General features: G+C 36.1%; 1 protein-coding gene across 3 annotated transcripts; it reads right to left on the bottom strand.

Moving 5' to 3' along the window:
• Positions 1-4,660: 4,660 nt before the first annotated feature.
• On the bottom strand, positions 4,661-22,187 carry LOC128535633 (otoferlin). 3 transcript variants are annotated; one of them, XM_053509666.1, is made up of 41 exons: positions 22,139-22,187; positions 21,906-22,023; positions 21,750-21,804; positions 21,454-21,585; positions 21,186-21,248; positions 21,016-21,100; positions 20,711-20,870; positions 20,430-20,616; positions 20,141-20,327; positions 19,793-20,016; positions 18,260-18,368; positions 17,991-18,168; positions 17,782-17,902; positions 17,573-17,673; positions 17,202-17,292; positions 16,981-17,097; positions 16,725-16,877; positions 16,413-16,599; positions 15,779-15,903; positions 15,532-15,666; positions 15,286-15,447; positions 15,073-15,192; positions 14,803-14,964; positions 14,327-14,489; positions 14,004-14,074; positions 13,870-13,899; positions 13,545-13,676; positions 13,392-13,461; positions 12,676-12,800; positions 11,675-11,809; positions 11,456-11,587; positions 11,240-11,367; positions 10,986-11,156; positions 10,650-10,810; positions 8,497-8,639; positions 8,233-8,321; positions 8,025-8,123; positions 7,693-7,934; positions 7,388-7,566; positions 7,179-7,279; positions 4,661-4,857 (listed from the first exon to the last, which is right to left on the bottom strand). In XM_053509666.1, exons 1-41 carry the CDS (start codon positions 22,185-22,187, stop codon positions 4,677-4,679), a joined length of 5,373 nt encoding a protein of 1,790 aa, XP_053365641.1. In that variant the 3' UTR covers positions 4,661-4,676. The 3 variants fall into 3 exon arrangements, with proteins under 3 accessions (XP_053365641.1, XP_053365643.1, XP_053365642.1); XM_053509668.1 differs by having other exon boundaries at positions 12,676-12,762; positions 13,396-13,461; XM_053509667.1 differs by having other exon boundaries at positions 22,145-22,187.
• Positions 22,188-23,385: the final 1,198 nt, after the last annotated feature.

The raw sequence follows: 23,385 nt of genomic DNA, 5'->3' as shown, positions 1-23,385 counted from the left end.
CCCCTTGTCTTTATGTGTCTGTTAATTTAGGTGTATAGCATATTTAATGTGCAGCTTACTATGTTGTATGAAAAGAGTATACATGTGTACATTACTTATGTACAGTTTACTGAGTTTTGCTACCTTTTGTTCATTTCTTGGTTGTGATTTAGATCCATCTAGTTAGTGGCGCAAGTTATCCTTATCTACAGGACAGATTAGAAAACTGAGAGCCCTTTAACTACAATGAAATATCAAGTGCAGGAACCATCCAAAGTCAGCAGATATGTAATAAACATTCAAAAGTTAAATGATAAAAAAATTGTAGTAGAAGTTTTATACTGTCATGTCACCAGAGTTGGAGAGATATTTCACCTGCTCTGTCAAATCAGATCTAAGACATGTTGAAAATTAGGATTGTGGAGAAAATAGGAGGGCCTTCTAAAAGTAGGCTCCCATGCACCCATTTCCCTTTAAAGTTCATATAGCAGGGCAGAAGTTATGTGGATGGATTATAGTATGCGCTCAAAAATACCAATAACTTGACAGTGTTTAGGGAAAATAAAGGTAAAACACCTGACTTGGAGTAAGCCAACGTAGTAAGTTAAGTGCTAACAAGAATAATATTCGCGCTTGAGATTTTACTCTTGTAATTAAAGTGAAAGTTAATAGCAGGGGCGCAGGGTAAGGGTACATTTATATATCAAATGTTCATAAATCACCGTTTGAAGAAAGATGGAGGGCCATCTGGTGGACTCTACCACTGTGTGCTCTGGTAAGTACCGTGTGTTTAGCTGATGAACCGAGCCGCCTCGCATATGTGTCTTTGTTTCTGAAATGCACACTCTACAAAGAACCTAAAGGGTAAAGTATTTTTTTGCAACAGTTCTTTGTAATTATTTGGCATAAACAGTAAACAGCTTGTCCTAATAACCCGAAATCTGCTTTAATATTTCGTGAATACCTAATAATGGCCGCTAGATGTCCCTACCCTCTCATTTTAGTGCTTTAGAGCCTCCGAGCATTTCCTCCCGACACAATTGGAAATAGATCAAAACTTCGATGGTACATAACCAATTTGTAGAAACAACAGATTTATATTAGCAAAGCTATCAAACTTGTCTTATTTAAAAGAAGGTGTTGTCGCGGTACAGTCGTGGCCTTCGATAGCTCAGTTGGTAGAGCGGAGGACTGTAGCGGATAACTCATAGAGATCCTTAGGTCGCTGGTTCGAATCCGGCTCGAAGGAACCCCTTTTGATGGCGTGCATTGCATATCCCTTTGGAATTACACCAGTCAATTGTAACAATAAAACCATGTGCGTAATTTGTGTAGATCCCAAAAATCTGTGCTGTGACCCATCATGGCATGGATTCCACAAAACCAATACATTGGCAGTATCTCCTGGGGGTGGGCTCTCCATAGATCAGACTTGTTTGTCCAGCACATCCCACAGATGCTCAGACAGATTGAGATCTAAGGAATTAGGAGGCAACTTGATATTTTTGTGAGGTTCCCCAAATCGTTGAACAATTATTTGCAGTGTGGCAGGGCACATTTTCCTGCTGAAAGAGGGCACATTAAAATTAATGTCAGGACCTTGTATGCTTTGTAGGCTCTATTGATGGTGGACAGGGCGCATTAATTGATACTGGTCTGCGACTACTTAACTATTAGCAATTAGTGCTACAATAGCTCTTCTGTGGGATTTGTTCATTTTAAATGAAATTATGTGGATTAAAAAAAATCTGTTTACTGATTAGGCTGCAAATTGCATAAAAATATAATTAAAATTGTCTGTTTAAGTAATAACCTCAGCAGCAACCTCATTTTCCCTCGTCTGTTCCAAACACTCAGCATTCAGCATCACCAGTATACTAATCACCGGCCTGATCATCTGTCATCATCTGTCATCATCTGCCTCATTTGCCCAATGGTTTAATCCTTTAGCTATATATTTTTTAATGCTTTAATGTTTTAATGTTTACTTGAAAACTTCAAGAAAGTCTAACTCCTTGGAAGTAAAATATAAAGAAATAAGGGGTTGGTTAAAGATTTTTTGTACAGTAAACAGAAGTAAACAAGAAAATAAATAATTTTTTGCCTGCTTAGGAAATTCATTAGTGAAGTATATAGTTAAGATTCTGTTTAGAAAAATAAAGCAACTCTGATAAAAGTTTTTTTTTGGCCTTACATTTGACCTTGCCTTTACACCAAATACTTGCCTGAATAGGTAAATATGTCAGCCATCGGAATATTTCAGAATATGTTACGGTAGGTTTAGTGATATTTAAAATATGAAAAGCAGATGCCAATTGAATTTTGATCCAGTTATATAAAATAAGCCATAAACAGGATATTGGATAACCAGAGGGATTATTGGATGGCGAATTAGCATTGCATGCAAATACCATAAGGCATGTTTAAAGAGACATAACAACAACATAATTTGAGGAAATTCTTTCGCCTAAAGAAAATAAATCAGCTTAGAATAACATTAGACAGGCCAATGTTTTATTGTCAAACTTTAAAAGATGGAGAAACACAACACAGTACATGCTGACTGCAGTATACAGTATATACTTTCAAAAATAAAAAGTCCTGTTTTCAGCACTGCATTTCAAAAATAAAGCCTGTTACTTTCCTTACTTAGACTCCAAGAAGTTTCTTGGCCATGTAACCAGGCATACTGTAGAGGAACAGGGCCACGATGGCGAGCAGGAGCAGAGCCAAGACAATTTTGATCACAAGCCACTTGTACTGATTGCAGATAAAATAGCGGATTGCTTTTAATGGGGTGATGAACCACAGGAACGTTGTGTCTGGGCGGCTGTTGAGACAAAAGAGTAACATAAGCTTTAAATTTTGAACTAGTTTTGACCAAAATCGTAAGTAATTAAAAATTTAAGTCAGATTAACTGTTTTATTTAGTGTCTCACAGAGCACCTTTATTGTATTAATCATTATATGAGCAAGTTGTACTAATGTAAAAAAAGAAACTAACAAGTCATATCATGTTACCCAAAGTTGCACTGCAAAAATCTTTCTGTTAAAACGTTCTGTAAATGATGTTAAAATTCTAAATGGTTTAGTTATGGCTGATCCCATGAAGCAGTATACAGTGGCCCATCCTCAGCCCAGAGCTGAGGCATGGCTGCAATTACAGCTAACCAAAATAACCAGTAGATAATGTTTTCCTTATACCACTGAAGGATTGGGATAAAGTATAATTCAAAAGCAAGATATGTAGGTTAAATTAAAATGCAGATTAAAATGTGTTTTTTAGTAAAGGTATGTTTTATATGCATGTCAATACGTTTGACATTAACGGTGATGTCCAATATGGTTAACATGGTTAAGTGTACTTGGACACTTTGACACTTTGGACACAATGTAGAATTGTGCATAGTTTGATAATCATGTGTTGCACAATATTGTGAATTAGCTATTGTTTAGATTGTTCTGTTCAAATCATGTATGACTTCATGTGTCTAGATTTATAAATCAGTGTATACTTATATACAAATATAATTGAAAATTTTAACATGTGGCTTATTCTCACACTTAAGAAAAAATGACTGCAACAAAATAATTTCTTGTTTCTTTTTTTTTTTTTTTTTTTTTTAAAGAAAAGTACAGAAAAAAAGTACATGGGTAGAGTTTATTTATTTATGTTGGTCACACAAAACACAGATGTATTACCTTATATTGAGGAAATACAAATTTATTGGACTATAAACAATCAAGATAGAGCACTAATGTGGAAACATTACAAAACCTTATGTAACATCAACCCAAGTGGTGCAAACCTGTGATAGCTAAGAAACTGTAAGATAATATAGTTTGCAGTCCTATGGATGGTGCGTGCTGTTACTTGTGACTAATCTAAAAAAAGGATGCATTTTTATATTATAGCATGTTGCATGTTATCAGTCTGGACTCATATGCAAGCATATGATTCCTTACTGCTGTTACAAAGAGAAGATGTGAAACCCCTTCATGATTCCCCCTCATATTCCCTTCAAACTACGCACTGTTAAAACCAGTATTTTAAGAATTATATCATTATTCAGGCAAATTAAGGCCCTGTGCAGTATGTTGCACCATTCTAGCAATAAGCAATTGATCTAAACACCAAATTTTGAGCTTTAAAACACTTAGACTTGAAAATGTGAAAAAACCTGAAAAGAGTTTAAATACTATGTGCTTTAAGTGATTATACGTATTATTTAAATATTCAGCAAGTTTACGTAATGATGATAGAGCAAACTAAACAGTTAGGACCTCTTAAATTGCTTTGAAATCTTTCTCAGTATCCTAAATCTTTTATATAGTCACTGCATACGTTTGCCAAAAACATTTACTAAACATTGCATTAGAGTTTCATGTCTTTGGGACATCAATTCTTCAATTCTCAAGTACACATACATATAAAAGTATTTCATCATTTTCATCATCTTATTAGCAAAACATGTGCCAAAGCAAAGAAAATCTCTTAAATACCATCACAAGTCTTAAACATAATTACATGACAATTATTACTTGGAAATATGGTTTTGATCAAACAATATGCAAACAATTCTGTTCAAAAGAGCGTTCATATATCACTATTACTTAAAAAAAAAAAAAGAGTGAAGTTACTTAATCTAGGATTACGTCAGTGTAAAATGAGCTGTTATGAGTAACAGAATTGCCATTTAGGCACCGAGTAGCTTTTTCACCATATACCCAGGCATGCTATACAGGAACAAGCCCAGCATTGCTAACAGCAGCAAAGCCACCACTATTTTGATGATCAGCCATTTGTAGTTGTTGCAGATGAGATATCGGATGGCTTTGAGTGGACTGATGAACCACAGGAATGTAGTGTCAGGACGACTGTAGAACAAATGGATTAATCAGCAAATGTTCAGAACTGTTAAACATTATTAACAAAAGACACACATTGAAAAAAATGGATCATTTTAGTAAAATGTGCCAGTATAACACACTGTTAGTGAGCAATATAAGACCTATTTCATACTCGATTTCTCTATTTGCATGAACGCTTGTTAACTTTTACTTCAGCTTATATTTGATAGTACAGTTTTGGAATTTATGCTAACAGGCTCTCCAATATACATTATGTCTTATATCTTCGCCACGAGGCAATTTACTATTAAGAATTAGTGAGAGACTCCTTTGATATTGTAACTAGCAATGTATTCTAAACTAAAATTTAATTAATAGAAAATATATTAATCAGCCATAACATTAAAACCACCGACTGGTAACGTGAATAACATTGCTCATGTTATTACAACTGGCCGCATGTTGCTGTAGAGGTTAGCACTGTGGGCTCACACCTCGCGGGTTGAGGGTTTGATTCCTGCTTGTGTGTGGTGGATTTCCTCCCACAGTCCAAAGACATGCAGATGAGGCTAATTGTGCTTAAGGTGTGTGAATGACTATGTGCTGTGTGCATGTGTGCCCTTTGATGGATTGGCACCCTGTCCAGAGTGTACCCTGCCTTGTGCCCCTAGTTTCCTGGGATAGAATCCAGGCTCCTTCCGACCATATACAGGATAAGCAGTATAGCAGATTTATGGATGTTGTTAAAACTGTACCTGTGAAGGGGTAGGGCATATTAGAAAGCAAATGAAGAGTTAGTTTTTGGTTGGTTGGAAGCATGTATAAGAATCTTGGGGTCAAATTGTGATTGCTGGATGGCTATACCAGATCATCTAAAATGGCAGGTCTTGACTGTTCCCAGTATGCAGTCCTTAGTACCTACCAAAATTGGTTCAAGGAAGGACAACCAATTAACCAGCGAGACTGTAATTGATGTATGTGGGGCGCAAGGCTAGCTCATTTGGTCCAGTCAGCATGACAATGGGCACATTAGCATCAGATATGGCTTATGGAGTAATAGAAGTACAAGTATGTGGCCTGGTATGATGAACTGTGTTTTCTTTTACATCATATGGACAGGTAGGAGCATCTGTGGGAATGTACTATAGTAAGGTGCCAAACCAGCAGATGCTATGTGATGTTCTGGAGAATCTTCTGCTAGGAAGCCTCAGGTTGGTGTTCTGCTTCAAAACCTTAGGTCCCGACATTACTTTGAAACGTACCATCTACCTAAACATTGTTGCAGACAAAATACATCCACTTATGTTAAAAGTATTCCCTAATATTAGTATCCTCTTTCAGCAGTATAATGCACCCTGCCGCTCTGCACAAATTGTTAAGGATTGGTTTGAGGAACATGACAAAGAAAGAGTTTAAGGTGTTGTCATGGTCTCCTAGTTCTGCATCAAGCATCCATGGGATGTGCTGGCCAACGAGTTTGATCCATGGATTCAATGATCTGCTGCTAACATTGTAGTGCCAGATACCAAATCACTCCTTTAGAGGTCTTGTGCAGTCTATGCCTTGATAAATCAGAGCAATTTTGGCAGCATAAAAGGGACCTACATAATATTAGGCAGGTGGTGGTACTGTTATGGCTGATCAATGCATACAGTGCATTTACAACATTATTTTATGTGGGACATAAAATCAGCAAAATGTCCATTTTTATACTATGGTTATAGTTACACTATAACCATTATTTTAGTGCACTACTTACCATACAAAGGAAGTTGATATAAATCCGGCCTTTGGTTGCACAAATGGTCTTTTCATATCTGTCTCTGAAGTAGCTTGTGTCCATGTCCCCCCAAATTTTCTATTTTTATGAGTATTTAAAAATGAATATTTGTCTACTCTGCACAAAGTTCTTGCAGTATGAGCAAAACCCAGCGCTTTTTACAGTGCAGACGCTGTACTGTCATATATTCAGGCAGCAGATCTTAAATAAAAAAATGGATGAGTCTAAAGTGTATGTTTTATTCTTTATAAGGCTTTATACTGTATATAGAGGTGTAGTGGTTAAATTGGTTTAAAATGTTTTTTTTTTTTTATGTTTAACGCTTATCACCTACAATGTGCTCTTGTTATTCATCATTCCATTTCTTAGAAAAGTAACCATTTTCAGATGTTGCACTGATTCCATATTTCTAATAATATTGAAAACCTTTTTACATGAAATCTTCTAGGCATGAAAACCACATCTTGAAATCATTCTCTATAACATAACTTGTATTGGAGTATTGTGAGATATATCAGATAATAAAAGACTCAAGTATGCATTTTTTTGACAGTTTATCAGCTCTTACTTTGGTTTCTCTAAAGGCTCTGGCTCATTACGTCCTTCTCCAACAGGACTTTTTTCAGCTTCTTCACTGGTCAGGAGGTGGAGCTCTGCCTCTACTTTTCCCTAAAAGATGGACGAACAGGTGACAAGACATGAAAAATGTTGAGTATGTGCTTTTTACATTTAATGAGTGATGGTTGTATATTGTTTATAAATATTGTGTTCATGTACCGTGATTTCCATCTCATCATTTTCATCCCTGGCTATAAACGGCCACCATCCCTTGATGCGTTTCTGCTTGAAGATGTTGACCATTGGCATGTCTTGTTCATTAAGGACCATGTCAAGTGTGCACTGTTTTGCAGTTTTTGCACCACGAGGAAATCTGTTCAAGTCTAGTTCAATTGCACCTGGATGGAAACCAAAGTACTTGTGTAAAAACATGACAGTCATTCCCTATTGATTAAAAAGTCAGAGTCTTAAACATTTGGATAGATTGTCAGAAAGTGAATTTGCAAAACAGTTGAGTATCTCACCTAGGAAGTCATCTGCAGAGAAATGATCTGCATCCCAAACTTGCAGATTCAAACGCGCAGGGATCTTGTACTCTGTCTCGTCCCAGGAAAACATCGATTCCTTCTTGGAAATGACAATTTTCTCTTCGGCCATTAAATAGTCAAAGGGGTAAATAAAGCGCCAGTTGAAGTTTCCTTCCCCTGTTAGGGAGTGGTAATGGACATCTGTGTCTTGCTTGTCTTCTTGTTGACCTTTAAGCCATCTGAGGAGCACAAAAGTTGAAATTCACTTAAACATAGCCAGCACAAATTATTATGTTTTATTGTGATCGTGATTAACAACAACATTTTACCCTCTCACAAAAATATCACTGGACTTTTCTCCTGTGAATATATCATCATCTTCCAGGACAACTTCGTCTGTGTTCCAAACGATTACCCTGAGTTCAAACCTGTCATTAAGAAAACAACACTTCATAAAATCAATCAGGTATTAGCTTACATTCATTTATATCCTTTAAACAAGGCTTATAACAGCTGAAATGAACTTTAGGATCCTACTTCTTTGGCTTGCGTGGTGCAATATCAAGCGCAGGTCCAGGTGCAGCCATGTCTTTTGGGAACATGTCCACCCACATTTCAATTCTCCCCTACACAGAAATATGGGACATACAGAATAGTGGAGAAAATCTTAATGCATACTTACTTTGAGCGTAATGTTAGGACAAAATGCTCAGATTCTCACACAGTTTATTACTGAAACATTGTTTTTGTTTGGCAGAGAATTTCAGGCCTGGTTATCATTGAGTTAGATTCACAACTGACCTGCTCAATCCCGGGTTTATCAGGGTTCAGTAGAGGTCTTGTTTCTACATGCTCAGGGACAAGTTTGCAGCCCACTCGTGGAATGTCCTCCCAGTGATTAAGAACCGCTAGAGCAAGATGTTCATCTGTCTGTTTTTTGAGACCTGTCAGAAAGTTTCCCAATTATGCAACAGTGAAGTTTTTTTTTCCTTTTGTTTGTTTGTCTTACTTGGGACATAAGAACCATGGTTCACATTTAGAAAGACATGTTGAGTCATATGGTTTAATATTTCATCATATTATCATAAATGGGCATTTCTACTAGTTGTAGTTACTAGTTACATATATACATAGACATGTATTTCATCGACCTACCTGTCACTGGCTGTGAATATTACCGGGTAACATATGTCAAGAAAAAACACAATAGGACTGACTGAAATGGATCCTGCTGAATGCATGTTTGACACTGCAATGGCTGCCACCATCAAACTTAAATGGAAGTTATAGATTGATCATATAAGAGAAGGTGTTCATCCCATGTGTAGTCAAAGTCAACAATGAGTTGATTTGGCATTAGAAGAGGTTTTAGCCATATCTAGAATGCAAGTTCTCAAGAGTAAAGAACCACTTTCCTGTGTGTTAAGTGCCAGTCAAAAGTTAGGACACACTCACTCACTCACTCACTCACTCATCGTCAACGCCGCTTAATCCTGTATTACAGGTAGTGGGGACCTGGAGCCAATCTCAGGAAACTTGGGGCACGAGGTGGGGTACACCCTGGACAGGGTGCCAATCTATCGCAGGACACACAGACACACACACACAGGGACACACTACAGGCAGTTTTGGAATGCCAATTAGCCTAATCTGCATGTCTTTGGACAGTGGGAAGAAACCGGAGTACAAGCAGGAAACCCACCAAGCAGGTGGGAATCGAACCTGGCTGGGAATTGAACCCGGACCCTGTGCAAGCCACAGTGCTGCCACTGGAGATTTCAAAACTATCAAATAACACATAGATCCAAGTGTTATTTTAAGACACAAAGGTCAGCTGTTCTGGAATAGTCCTTACAAGAACAGTATTGTCAAGTGCATTTGCAAAAACCCTCAAGCACCATGGTCAAGGTCAGCACCTTAACAGCACCTTAGATAAAAACCTTTAGAGAGCTGTAATGAGATTATTGCATTATTTGGATGCCTTCAGCATTGTTTACCATTTAGAGAAAAAAAAAATAAGAAAAAAATTAGAATGTGTGTCTTTCTAAACTTTTGACTGGTACTGTTTGTGCCGACAGTAACCCCTGTAGTCAAGCTTCTGGCAGAGATCAAACCATTGGTAGGAACACTTGAGGAATTTTTAAGGCAGAGACAACCAACAGCTTGTGACTGATGTATCTTATTGCCATAGTGTTGTATATATAATGAACCAATGGCTGATTTGTCTTGATCTCCAACCAGGTCTCAGTGCATTCTTGTCCATCACAGCCAGTGAGGAGAGAATATGTGGTTATGATATGATGCTCTCCAAAAGCATCACTTCCAAAGAATTTGGATAAAAAGCGAAGATGAAAGCCTCTCTTGCTGAGATAAAGGGATCCAGGGGTCCTGTATAAATGTTCCAGTATAAATGCTTTACCTCTCAATTCAAAGGTCACTAGATGGCTTGTGATGTGAAAACACTTGCTGAAGGAGCTGTAGTGAGCAGTTCAATGCTAACTTGCCAGCTGTGCAGTTAGCTGCAAGGCTACCAAGCTAATGAGAAAACCCAAATTAAAATAATAATAAGATGATACGAGGTTAAAACTACCTATTGTGAGAGTTGAAGAACAGGACACGTCTACCTCTGACCATTGTCACAACATGTTACACAGCTCTATTTTATATAAGTTAAGTCTGAAATGTGTAAAAGGAGAAAAAAACAGAGTGGTATTTAAAGCATATGCTATGTCATACTTCACTTTCTCACAACATGCATGTGCCGAGAGAATGCATTTGTGCTGAGAGAGTGCATTTCTCTGTAGAGCTCATCTGAGACTTTGTCTCAGCATGCATTTGTATAATCCTCAAATATTCCTTTAATATTCGTCATTATTTAGAATTTAAATAGAATAGAAATATATATTTTAATATAATAATAAAATATCAGATTATTTAGCAAAATAGATGCATACCATTTTCATCCTCAATTTCAGTTGGGCCTGTATAAACTCTGTTTGCCACTTTTACTCTTCCTCCCGGGCCATACTGCGGTGAATCTAATTTGCCATCCTTGCAAAGTTTTGCTAGGATGTGTGTTGGCTTCATTGGGTCTCTCCAAACATTGTAGCCATGGCTGCCAAACACAAATTAATAAATTGAGTAAAGAAAAAAACAACAACTGTACTTTATGCTGTATGCATGGACTTTTGTTGGATGATTAAGTTAATATTATCCTTTCACCATATTAAATGTTAGGGTAGACTGAAAAAATAATTCATACATATTTTCCCTGGCAGAAAAGCACATACATTGCATAGCTTGAAGTGATACCACATGTAGCCCTGTGCTTGCTGTAATAGCGGTTCTCCAAATCAATTTTTGTCTCTCCAATCAAGTCATCAGTGCCGACCAAATCCCAGTCATAGATGGACACGGTGAGGGTAGAGTCCATAGGGAATGTAGCTTCGATATCAAATGATCTAGGAGGATTAGGGAAATGGATTTTAGTTAACAGCACTTTTTATCTAGACTCTTTATAATCATTAGCTTTCTATAAACATACTTTCCAAAGATAGGATTAAGCTGTTTGGATATGTAGTTTTCTTTGTCTTTAACCTCTGATTTTCCCAGTTTAATTGCAATGTAGGGATCTGCTTTCCCATTTATGTCTGCAGGGTGCAAATCAGTAGCCTGTGACAAATTAAGTTTAGTTAGAATTTTACACATGATATAAGAGATCATAATATAAATATATAATCTCTTATCTGGTTGTACCTACCCTTATGACATAGACTCGAACTAAAACATTGATTGGATCATTGTGTGGGATGTTCTGGAAAGTACCCATGTTGGTATCAACTCCCATTTCTCTGTAGAGCTCATCTGAGACTTTGTACATACACAAGGAACCCTGCAAAAAAATAAAAATAAACATGGATCTTTTTAATAAGAATGCAACAAAGATTATTTATTTCCTATAATTTTTAAAGGCACTTACTTTGAATTTGCCAACAAGTCTGTCCTCATCCATTACATTTTCATCATCATCACCACTCTTTCCTCGATAAAGATTAAAAGTGTGAAGCCAGTCTTCAAAGTGATAAAATTCACTCTCCAGCTCTCTGTTGTACACCTTTTGGGAAAAAAAATAATAATAAAAAAAAAAAATAAAAAAAAAAAATATATATATATATATATATATATATATATATATATTTATATTAGTGCTGTCAAAATTAGCGCGTTAACGCATGCGATTAGTTTGAAATATTTAACGCATTAAAAATATTTAACGCAATTAACGCGGTTGCATTTTTTTAAATTTCCTGTTGTGGCCGACGTGTGTTCAACGTGCAAAGAAGTATGGATAAGACCAAGGAAGGACTTTTAGACGGAAAGTTTCAGTATAAAACCGGATAGTTCTGTGGATAAAACAAAAGTAATCTGTACATTTTGCAAAGCCGAATTTAAATACCACAGAAGTAATTCGTCTTTGACATATCACTTAAAAGCAAAACACCCCACCGAAACAATCTCTACAGGGCCTCGCCAATGTAAATTGCATTGATTGTTTTGAAATTCAAATGACACAAATGGCACATACCTGTGTTTTTATTTCTGTAATAAATATGGCTTTCAAGCCAACAGTTAATTTGGAGAATATTGATGGTTTATTGCAGGTATGTTGTTTACATGAGAAAATCTGTGTTACAAGTTAAACAAAAATTCCAATAAACAATCATATCTAAAGTTTCATTGTCTTGAGTTTACATTAATTATTTACATTTACATATCCAAAAAGTTTCAGTCTTTTAATTGTGATTAATCGCAATTAATTGCAAAAAAGTGTGATTAATTAGTTTTTTTTTTTTAATCGATTGACAGCACTAATATATATACATAAAATATACCGTCCAAAACTATTTGGTGATAACCAGGATAACGATGAGAGTGAATTGTTTATAATTGTCAGTTAGCAAGGGTTAGCAACACACTCACCTTCAATTCCTCAATTTTATGCTTTTTCTTGTCCTGCAAGCCCTCCCCTGGTGCTGCTTTGTTCTTATCCTTGCCTTTTCCCTTTTTCTTCTTGTTTCCTTTCACATTAGAGTCAGGTTTGATATCTGTTTATATGTGAGAAAAGGAGTCGGGTCAGGAGGAGGGAATGGGTTCTTTTAAAGTCTTAACCACATTTTTATTAAAATGCATTTGTAATGCTGGCACAATTTCTTTAAATTATCTAAATTATCCAAGTTATATAAATTGCCAGAAGCAATTTACAATTACAATAACAATTAGTAACCTTACATTTATATTTAATAAAATATCCATCCAGAAAACCTCTATAGTCCAACTAGGGACCATGAATGTCAATGGTGACCATTGTATTTATTTTCATTTGTACAACCTTGGTAGAACCTCTGGTCAACATTTACACACTACAAGAAATTTGGAAATGCCAATTAGTCTAATCTGCATGTTTTTGGAATGTGAAAGGAAACCAGAGAGCCCGGAGGAAACCCCCCCTCGAGAACATTCTAACTCCATGCACACAGACCCGACATGGGAATCAAACCCAGGACATGGAGGTGCAAGGCGACAATGCTAACCACTAAGCCACCATGCTGCAATAAAATGTACATTTATGTATATTCAATAAAAGTTAAATAAAAGTTTGGAACTGCTTGTGGCGTAAGGTATGTTGTTGTCTTTACCTGCCCCATCTGCATCCAGGTCCTCTCTTTCTTCTGCCTCTGCCTTTTCAGCCTCTTGTGCTTTTAGGATCTTTATAATAAGAAATGTTACTTATGTTAACATTTTAACTATATAATCAAAAAGTATATTTAAATATACATTTTTTCTCTTACCTCCATAAGAGTTTCGATTGAGGCAAAGTATTTGGACCACCAATCTAGCATGGACTCATCCAGCTGTTCTTCCTCAACCTCTTCCCCTTTCTTTCTCTTCTTCTTTCCCTTTCCTTCCTTGTCGTCATCGGGCTATAATTAAAAGGAGACTATACTGAATGCCTTACAATTTACTTGACCATCAACACCTTTATTGATGTCCAGTTCAATGGAATATGTTTTTATGTATCAGATTTGGAAAATATCTTAATGTTAGTTCTTTCACTGCCTAGATGTTTTTAAAACAAAACCGTATGGTTATGTAAATAAAATGGTGCATACTTACCATATCAACCTTAACCACTGCATCAGATGCCTGTCAGGGCAAAATATAAAAACAGTTTGCATCACCTGCTTATATTAAATTCATGTTTGGGGAAAAGATTAAAAGCAAAAAAAGTGCATGCTTGTGTTACATACTGAGTCAAGTTTGACCATTGTATCCATCTTCTTCACCAAAGGTTCGGGTTCAGTGTGAATCACAATTTCATCTGTAAGTCAAACACAGGATGCAAAAGTGTTATTTTTCATTTGACCTATGTAGCATATTCTAGCATAATACTCTATGAGAAACAGAATGCTTATTGTTCATTTTCTGTCTCTTAAGGTGGAAAGTAGCTTAATAGGGAGTGTTTACCTTTATGTCTCAGGAAAAGTTCAAGTTCCCTTTGAACTGTAGTTCCCTTTGCTTTAATCAAAAAATGTACAATATACTTTTAAGTAAACATTAATCATATACCCACCCATAGCTGACCAATTGTTGACACTCTTATCTGGTGGCCTGTAGATGAATTTGCGCAGCGTGGTGACTGCATGGGAACCAACCAGTGTGTAACGCCCGAAAGCTCTGCAGTCCACTACTCGAATATTCAGAGGAGGATGAAGAAGCTCATTCTCTGGAAGATCCTAGAAATAGAAATAAAAATATTATTGTTATATTGAATATTGTTGTGTAATCTGGAAGGATGCAGAGAGGGATTCTCAACCCTAGTGCTGGAGGTATTGCTAAGCACAAATTTGACCTCTTTCTAACACATTTGTTTCAACGTACTAAGGGTTTGATGATTAGCTAATGTGTTGGATCAGGTGAGCTTGAAATAAGGAATAATAAACTTTTTTATGACACTGGCCCCAGAATTGTAATACCGTCTCATTTCATCTTTCTTAAACTAGATTTATTTAATCGAATTTTAAAAATCATATTTTAGTCGAAACCCACCACTTCAAACCATTTGACCAGCGTGCTGAAATTGGGATTTTTGTTGTAGTTAGGAATGAGAGCTGACTGTATCCCCTTTCCAGCACATTCAATGTCCACACGTGGTCTGTCAACTTGGGCAAGGTTTATTCGCTTAAGGTCCCTCAGGCCCCAGAATAAAACCTGCAGAAAAACAAACATATATACTACCATATTACTGCTTTGCCATTGAAACATACTGTATTTATAGCATCACTTATGTTTGCATACACGTAGAAAAGAGTGTTTCACCTCAATACGGTATTTGCTTAGAACTGGCCTAATGCCGATGGGAACGGGCAGAATTGGGCCACGGTCCATATCTGTGGGTCCATCTATGGGAGGAAGGTCAGCCTTTCCACCAGGTCCAATCTAATACATTTGTTGAAATTTGTATTTATTTAATTATTTTTATTTGCAGTAATACAATTATATAGATCTGGCATATCACTGTAGTCTTATCACCTGCAGTAGTTCAAAAGCTGCCAGCATTTCACCAGCAGTGCAGTTTCCACGGTACACCTGGTAGTACTCTAACTGAGGGGGGAATCGTGGTGGCCCATAATGCTCATCTGACATCTTGGTTATTGGCTTTGCAAATGTCCTTCCCATAAAGTCAGCTTTGCCCTACAAATGGATCAAAATGTGCACCATCTGCACTGGCTTGTTTTTGATTATTCTTCTAAATAGTTAAAGCATTTACTTGCTTACCATGCTGTCTTGGTCATAGATCTCAATGACTATAATGGGAGGGTCATCCCTCAGCTCACTAGCCTCACCATATAATTCAACATTGTCAAATACTAGAAGCTGATCCCATGTGGGGCAGAGGGTCTCATTCACAATCTGAGAAAAAGGAATCACATAATTTCATTACAATAGATATAAATGGGTCCCTTCTTTAAGTTACAGGTACATTTCTAATATATATATATATATATAAATTGAAGGCTCCTACCTCTGTGACCTGACTGTGGGTTGAAAAAAATACTCTGGCAAATGGGTCTGACAGACCTGTGCTATCTGCAGCGAACAGGCTCCTTGCTTGGTACATATGTACTCTCAGTTGGAAGATTTGCTTCACTGTTAGAAGTAATTTTAAATAGTTACATTATAGAAAAATTACAGGTGATTTCACAGTACTGTACAAAAGTCATGAACCATTCATATTTTCTGTTTACTTTCCAAAAAGAGCCAGACTATCTTGTATATTTAATGTTCTCACTTTGTTCTCATTTTGACCAGTTTCAGAGAAAGGCTTTTGTTTCCTAAGCCACACAGTGACGTATGAATCATTCAATCATAAAAAACATATAAGTAAAGGCATGAATCATTAAGCAACAGATGCAGATGATCAGGCCTGTGATTAGTGTAGTGGCGATGCTGAATGCTGAGTAGTTGGAACAGACAAGAGGGGAAATGAAGTTGCTGCTGAGGTTGTTACATAAACAACCAATTTTTAAATAATATCTTTAGGCATTTTGCAGCCTGTTACAAAGTTTAATTTAATATAAAATAAAAAATAAGGCATGGATTTTTTAAACACTTTTGCCCAGTACTTTATGTTTGTTAGCCAAATAAATTCTGATTACTGGTGTAGATCAAGCTGATCGGTGGTGAGTGCATTCCTGGGCCCTTGACAGCCTTGTTCTCCTCAAATCCATTTGGAAGTCCATTTAGGAAGTCTTTGCGCTGCTTGTTTAAACCCAGCCAAAGGTACATTTCTGTCTTGGCTTGGACAGTCCAGCCTGCTGGTCCAAAGCTCTTTTTACCAGGGAGCTTGAATAATGAAATATTAAGAATTGTTAAACAAATAATTTTTATAAAAAGTGATTATAGAGAGTTTCATCCAACTTCTTGAGTAGCTATATGAGAAATTTGTTCTTTACTGAATTGAACCCTACCTTGAAAAAAACGGTCTTGACTTTTGCACAGTCTTTCCCAATCTCCTCCTCCACATTAGAGAAAAGGATGTCTTTGGAGGGCACTCTGGCATATGCAATGCGTTTTCCATTGCTGACCATCCAAATGTAAACATCTGGAACACTGTGTTGAGGCTGCAGTAACAAGATTTTACATATTGTATTGGGTTTAGTATTTGGATTACCGAATAAGGCAAATAGCCTAAGCAACTATTTCTAGTTTGTTTAATAATGTTACCTCATCAGCCAGGAATCTCAGTTTCTGGAGGAAGTTTTGTGCCAATTTGACTTTGTCCTTGACAGTTTTCTTTTTCACCTGAGATCGCATCGTCTTTGCATGTTGGCCCATAGTTTCCTAAGGGGAAAAAATCAACAGCCTAGTACTAAATTCACATTACATTAGAGCATACAACAAACTTTATACAGAGCATGTGTTTTTGAAGTTTGTGAGTATCATACCAGTTCCCACATGCATAATTTCAGCCTTTCTCGATCCAACTTTGTGATTCCTGTCTGGGTTTGGTCCTTGTTTGCCAGTGATAGAAAGTTGCTAAGAAAGAAGTTATTTTTATTCTTGAATATATAAATTAAAAACCTTGAAATTATGAAAAAATTATGTGATGCAGTATGGTTTGTTAAACCAGGGGTACAATATAGTAGTACAATTAGTTAATTTCCCTGCTCTACTGTACTGTCTAAGCATGCTTTTTGGTTGGTGCATGGAATCAGATGCTTGTAAAGGGAAATTCTATATATTTATAATTCTAGTCATTCAGGACAAAATATTTTTAAGAATTTAGCGCTAGAGTGTATGGAGGAACTTTTCAAACCTGCAGCCATTGCTCAGTTCTTCTAGAACTCCTCTGAGCCTACGCTCAGGAAAAGCTTTCTCTGTTTTGATAATCTCCTGAACATCATTCAGTCCTTCTTCCTTTTAAATAATGAAACAAGATCAGAATCAATGATAGACTCCTAATCATAAATAGTGATGTGAAAGGATTTAAAAATGTAATTAAATTATACAAAATATATAACTTACCAACTTATCTGCAATGTGGTCTACTATGTTGGCATTGTATAATCTTCTCCTCTGGTCTTGCCAATAGCTCTTAATATAAATACAAGGCTTTCTCTCAAAATATGGAAGATGAAAGTAATTCCTGTGGAAAGAAAATAGAAAATTACCAACACAAACAGTGACTGTAGGTTGATAGACATGCCTATATTTCAGTGAAGATGTTCACGTACCTGTCAGTGATGACTGGTTTCATTGGTGGAGTGGTGGACACTGATGCCAGTTCTCCATCAACATCCACCTCTTCATCACTGGAGCCTTGAATAAGTTCAGACTCTTCATCACCTTCTCCTTTCTTTGACTTTTTTGTTCTTGGTTTGTTAGGGATATCAACATCACTGCCATAATTTCCTAGTGTAATGTAGACAAATTAATTATTTTGGCCTTTTTTTTTGTATGAATATGAATATCGGATGGTGTAAATAATTAACTTTGTCATTACCTATTGTAACTTCAAAGTTAATGGGTTTGTCTCCAATCTTTCTATCAATCATTGTTGCTTCCAGAAATGCTCCAAACAAGAAAAATTCCTCTATTTTTCCAGTGGCATTCTAGATTAAGGGACACAGAGACAATGAATTTAAATATACCTGTACTTCTTATATTTTTGAAACATTTTTTCATTCTACTATACGTTATACAATTGAGCATATAATAAAATGATACACTTAAATAGATTTGGAATTACATTTTCATTAACAATTATGATACTTAAGCCTATGAAGACATACATCAATCAGACATAACATTAATACCATTGCCATGTGAAATTAATAACACTATCTATTATATACAAGTAGATTCACAACAGGATCATGGGCATCCATGGCCCACATGTAGGAACCAAAGGCCAGCCAACTCAGTATGATCTTATTAGTCTATGCTGGCCATGATAAAAAGGTAACAGAACACCCATCATCACAGGCTACCACAGTGTGCTTAGCAGGCAAATATTTTAAGGTCTTTGACCTGGCCTCCAAATTCCCCAGATCTCAATCCAACTGAGCATCCATGAGACCTGCCAGACAAATAAATCTGATCCATAGAGGCCCCACCCTGAAACCCACAGCACCCAAATGATCCGCTGCTACTGTAACATCCTGGTGCCAGACAGCACACATCCAGAGGTCTTGTGGAGCAATGCCCTGAGGGGCCAGATCTGCCCAGCGGCACAAGAGGAACCTAAAGCCTGGGTGGTTATAATTTTAATGTTAAACGGCTGATCAGTGTATATTCATATCTAGACTTAAACAAGGTAAGTTTGTGTACAGAATTACATTTACAATATATTATGGAAACCTATTCTAAACCTAATTGTATCTAGCAATTTTTAGACAACCGGACTAAAGTTAGTTTAAACTGGACTAGAGAATAAAGATTGAAGTGCTCTGTCAAACCTTTGGGAAAAACAATAAAATTTACACTCTACGCTTCATCCTTAGAGAAAGTAATAACCCAAGATGTGCAAAACATTTACATGTGAATAACCTTTCTGTGTGAGCAGTGTCCCGAAATGGCTCAAAATGCACTTCATGCCTTGGTGTGAATTGTTTATAGAATTTTTTTATTTTATTGTATTTAACCATCAGTGCATTTAAAATAAGAGACTATTGTATCTTTAAACAATACTTATTTTTATTTGAAAATGTTTTAACACTTTAATTGTAAAGTAGAATCTTCTGATTCTCTGGGGAATCAGAGGCTTTACAGTGAAATCTTGCCAAACACAACATCAAATAAGTTATTATAGTTCAAACTGATACCTTTATAAGATAAAATTTTATATGATGAAGCTTTATCATGCTTTATCATGTTGTATTAATCTAAATGCATTAGATTTATATATTTAATTCTATTACCTAAGCATAGTATCTCTATCCTTCTGTGGTGAATTTTGTTCCATTTACAAAGTATGCTATAAATATTTATTTAAGTAAATTACGTTAATGACGTTTCTAGTCTTTAGATCACTTGCCTCTGAAATGTTGGGCACTCCTTCCACTTGGACTTCAGGAGAGCTCATTATCTCTGGAGAGGATGTGTCCAGAATCTCCACAGCCAGGCTGATAAGCAGACGTGCTCGAAATGAAACTCCTTCTCCCAGTCCTTCATTTAGATCCTGATACTCATCCATAAGGGTATAGCTCCGTGTTGAACCGTACATGTTTACCCAGGCTGGCCCCAGAGTTGGGAGAAAGCCTAGTAAAAAAAAAAAAAAAAAAAGATAAATGTGATAAATAATACTGTACATTTTAATCTGATATTATGTTATTTTAAAAGCTACACTAAGATATAGCACCACAATATGACTTGTAATGCTCACCTTTATCTCCATCATTTGAGATCTTTCGAAGATCAATGAAATGTGTTCCAATAGCCACATCATTTACTTTGTCTGCATCACGGATTTGAATCTTCATGCGTTTACACAGTGGAGGAAATTGTTCAGTGAAAATGATCTGCTCATTCCAGATTGGTTCATAGCAGCTTTTCTGGATAGTGGTTTTTCCCTAAATATCACAAGAAGGAGGCCATATTTAAAAATGTCATGCAAAAGTGTGAGTGTATAGACAAATAACTGTTATCTAGATTAAAAAAAAACAACAACTCACTTTTTGACCAGCAAATTGCACCTGAACGTATGGGTCCACCAGATCTTTATTCTCACCAATAAATGCTTTTTTCACGTTGGCCATAATGCTGGTGTTCATCTTGGGTAAGCCTTCAGCTCTGTAAATTTTCACATAGAATCGTGCCCACTGTCGGTCAGCTGGAACACCTTCAGGCAAGAGAAGATTCCTACAACAAAGAATTGCATATAAATGAAATATCATTTTGTTTTTATTGCAATGTGAGCAAGTTTTTTATGATTCTTATTTAATATAGCTTATACCCCTCAATGTCATCTTCATCAGTTTCAGTGGCTTTATGTGGAGTTTTGATGTTGTCACCCTTTGTAACCACAGCAATGTCACATTTTACATAGCCTTTACATCCTGCAGTGATGTCATCCGGATCGCATAAAGCAGCCCATTTGTGGTAGAACTGGTGGTCTGTGAAAGAGGGAGCTGTTTACTAAATTTCTCGCAGAATAGATTTTTCGCAGTTGCTACAGATTCACTATGAGAGAGGCTTTTGCTCGATGTAGGGTAAAATATACAGCTTAGGCAGAATTGGAAAGAGACATTTGCTCATTACCAGGTTGTGAATAGACTGTTCCCACATCCATCTTAAAGGCACCAACCATTGTTCCACTTCGCAGAAGATTTTTGGAATGGATTACCTTTAAAGAGTTTATATTATGGTGAGAAAGGTTATCTTTCTAGAGTATATAACACTATATTGAGGTGCTTAAAAAAATAACTTACTGACACCCTCAGGACTTTATCAAACATGACATCAGGAGGAACATGGAACTCGAACACAAAGTACTAAAAATGTGAGGGGCAAAAAATATCAAGTCAAAATTGCATATGTTGAATTATTGCATTGATGAAATGTCTTCACTTAAATATATTAGTGTAATACAGTATATTAGTACATAAACATCCTTTTCTGGAACCCTTAAATATGTAGAACCCTACAAACATTGTTCCACAAAAATATGTTCATATGGTTCAATATGGTCAGCATTACCTCATTGTAATAAGGACAGTTGGTTGACTCCTTCATTGAAGTGTACTTCTTCTCATCGCCAATTTCAATACAGACAACTGGATCCATGTTCAAGCCAACCAGCTGTCGTGCCTCAATAACTGTAACACTGATCTAAAATGCATTCATGTACATAAGTGACATTTTCATGCACCATTTTAATGATTATGAATTCAAGAAGTCCTACAGTTCAGTTTAAATCAAGATTATTTAGTGGATGTGGATATTGATGTAAACTGGGAAAAGTAATCTTTTTAGATGTGTGCTATTTAACATACTTGGAAATCAGTCAGTCTTCCAGCACTAGGCTCAATTTTGATGTCAGGCTTCGATCTGAGATAGAAGTAAATGAATAATGTAAGAAAATATGATTGTTTTTTCTTTCCTCATCATCTTAAAGCAATGTATACTATTTAGAGTGGATGCAAACTCACCTTTTGTTAGAAACATTAGTTGTTACAGCAGTGACAGAGGCCAGTGAAATAGTGTCAGGGTCTGGTGCTCTACCAAATCTTTTGTCCATGTCCTCGGTCTCCAGGATGGCCGGTTCATCTTAAAATACCAAAATGAGGAGTTATTGTGACTGACGTTTAGTTTACTTGCATGGTTACATTTGCATTTGTAATGTGAAGTGACTGATGAAATTAAGATCAAATTACTGTATAGCTCTTACCTTTCCCATCATCCTTAGGGCCACGGGACTTTCCACGCTTCATATCTGACAATTATGTTATTTTCCACTCTGTAATCCAAAAAGGAAAAATGTGGCAGTTGCACGGTTAATTACTCATTAATATCCATCTACATTGAAGAAGTTCATAGTGTACAGTAAAAAATATGCTAAATCTTTAAATCATTCATGTTCTGCTAATACTTTATTCTGTTTATGATTGTAGTGTATTCAGAGACAATTCAGGACACCTGCACCAGGCCTTAACAGATCCATTCTCTCACACACACCACATTTTAGAATAACCCTTGAAAAACCCTTAATTAAAAAAAAAAAGACGTATATATTTCATAGAGTTTGATTTATAAAACTCCTGAGAATAATTCACAGTCTTATTTTATTTACCTGAAAAAAACTAATTTACTGTATATTTACATGTTAGAATTCCCTCCCTCATATGCACATGTGTACTTTGTGACCTGTAAAGTAATTACTTTTAATTATCATTGAATTCCAAGGACTGTACTTTAGCTCCGCACCATTTTATCCCATATTTAATTTACATCTGCTTTTCCACCCAACCGTCTCAGATCTTGTTGCACAGCAAACCTAGTATCTTGTGATAATTTGGCCTTGAGGGGGATTTAAATATTTAAAATGGATGACCTAATTCTATTGACAAGGGGGGGATATATTACAAAAGCCTGTCATTGTAATAACAAGGTCTACATTAATTGATTGTAGGTAAATGCCATCAATTACATTTGTACAAAAGAAAGATTAGAAAAAGAACTAGAAAAGAAGGTTGAACAAGCAACAAGTAAGCTATTAAGCAAACAAATAAATTTTATGCGAACACTGACAGAATCATTTTAAAATAGAAAGCAAATAGCTATTTAATAAAACTGGCAGTTATCATAAAATATGGATTAAGTTTCTTCCAAGGTTATTCTGAACTTCTCTGTATAAACCAAAGTGAGTGTTTTATGTATGTGTGTGTGTGTACACATGTGTGTGCGTGTTTGTGATCAGAAAACACAATTACAATTACAGATGAACTTTTTAATATTTCTTATTTACACACATTGAGCATCTAGGATCATTTCAGTGGTCAGCTCTTAAGAAACCGTAGTGAAAGGCGAAGGAAGGATCAGAGAGACTATAATAGTAGTATATTAAAAACAATCAAGCAATTAAAACTAAAATAATTTAATATAAACCACCTATATGTAAAACGCAGAGCT

This window comes from Clarias gariepinus, chromosome 13 (genome assembly GCF_024256425.1).
Source record: "Clarias gariepinus isolate MV-2021 ecotype Netherlands chromosome 13, CGAR_prim_01v2, whole genome shotgun sequence".
In the NCBI taxonomy this organism is placed as follows: domain Eukaryota; kingdom Metazoa; phylum Chordata; class Actinopteri; order Siluriformes; family Clariidae; genus Clarias; species Clarias gariepinus.
Note: the sequence above shows the minus strand (reverse complement) of the source record. Positions and strands in the feature narration are given on the sequence as shown.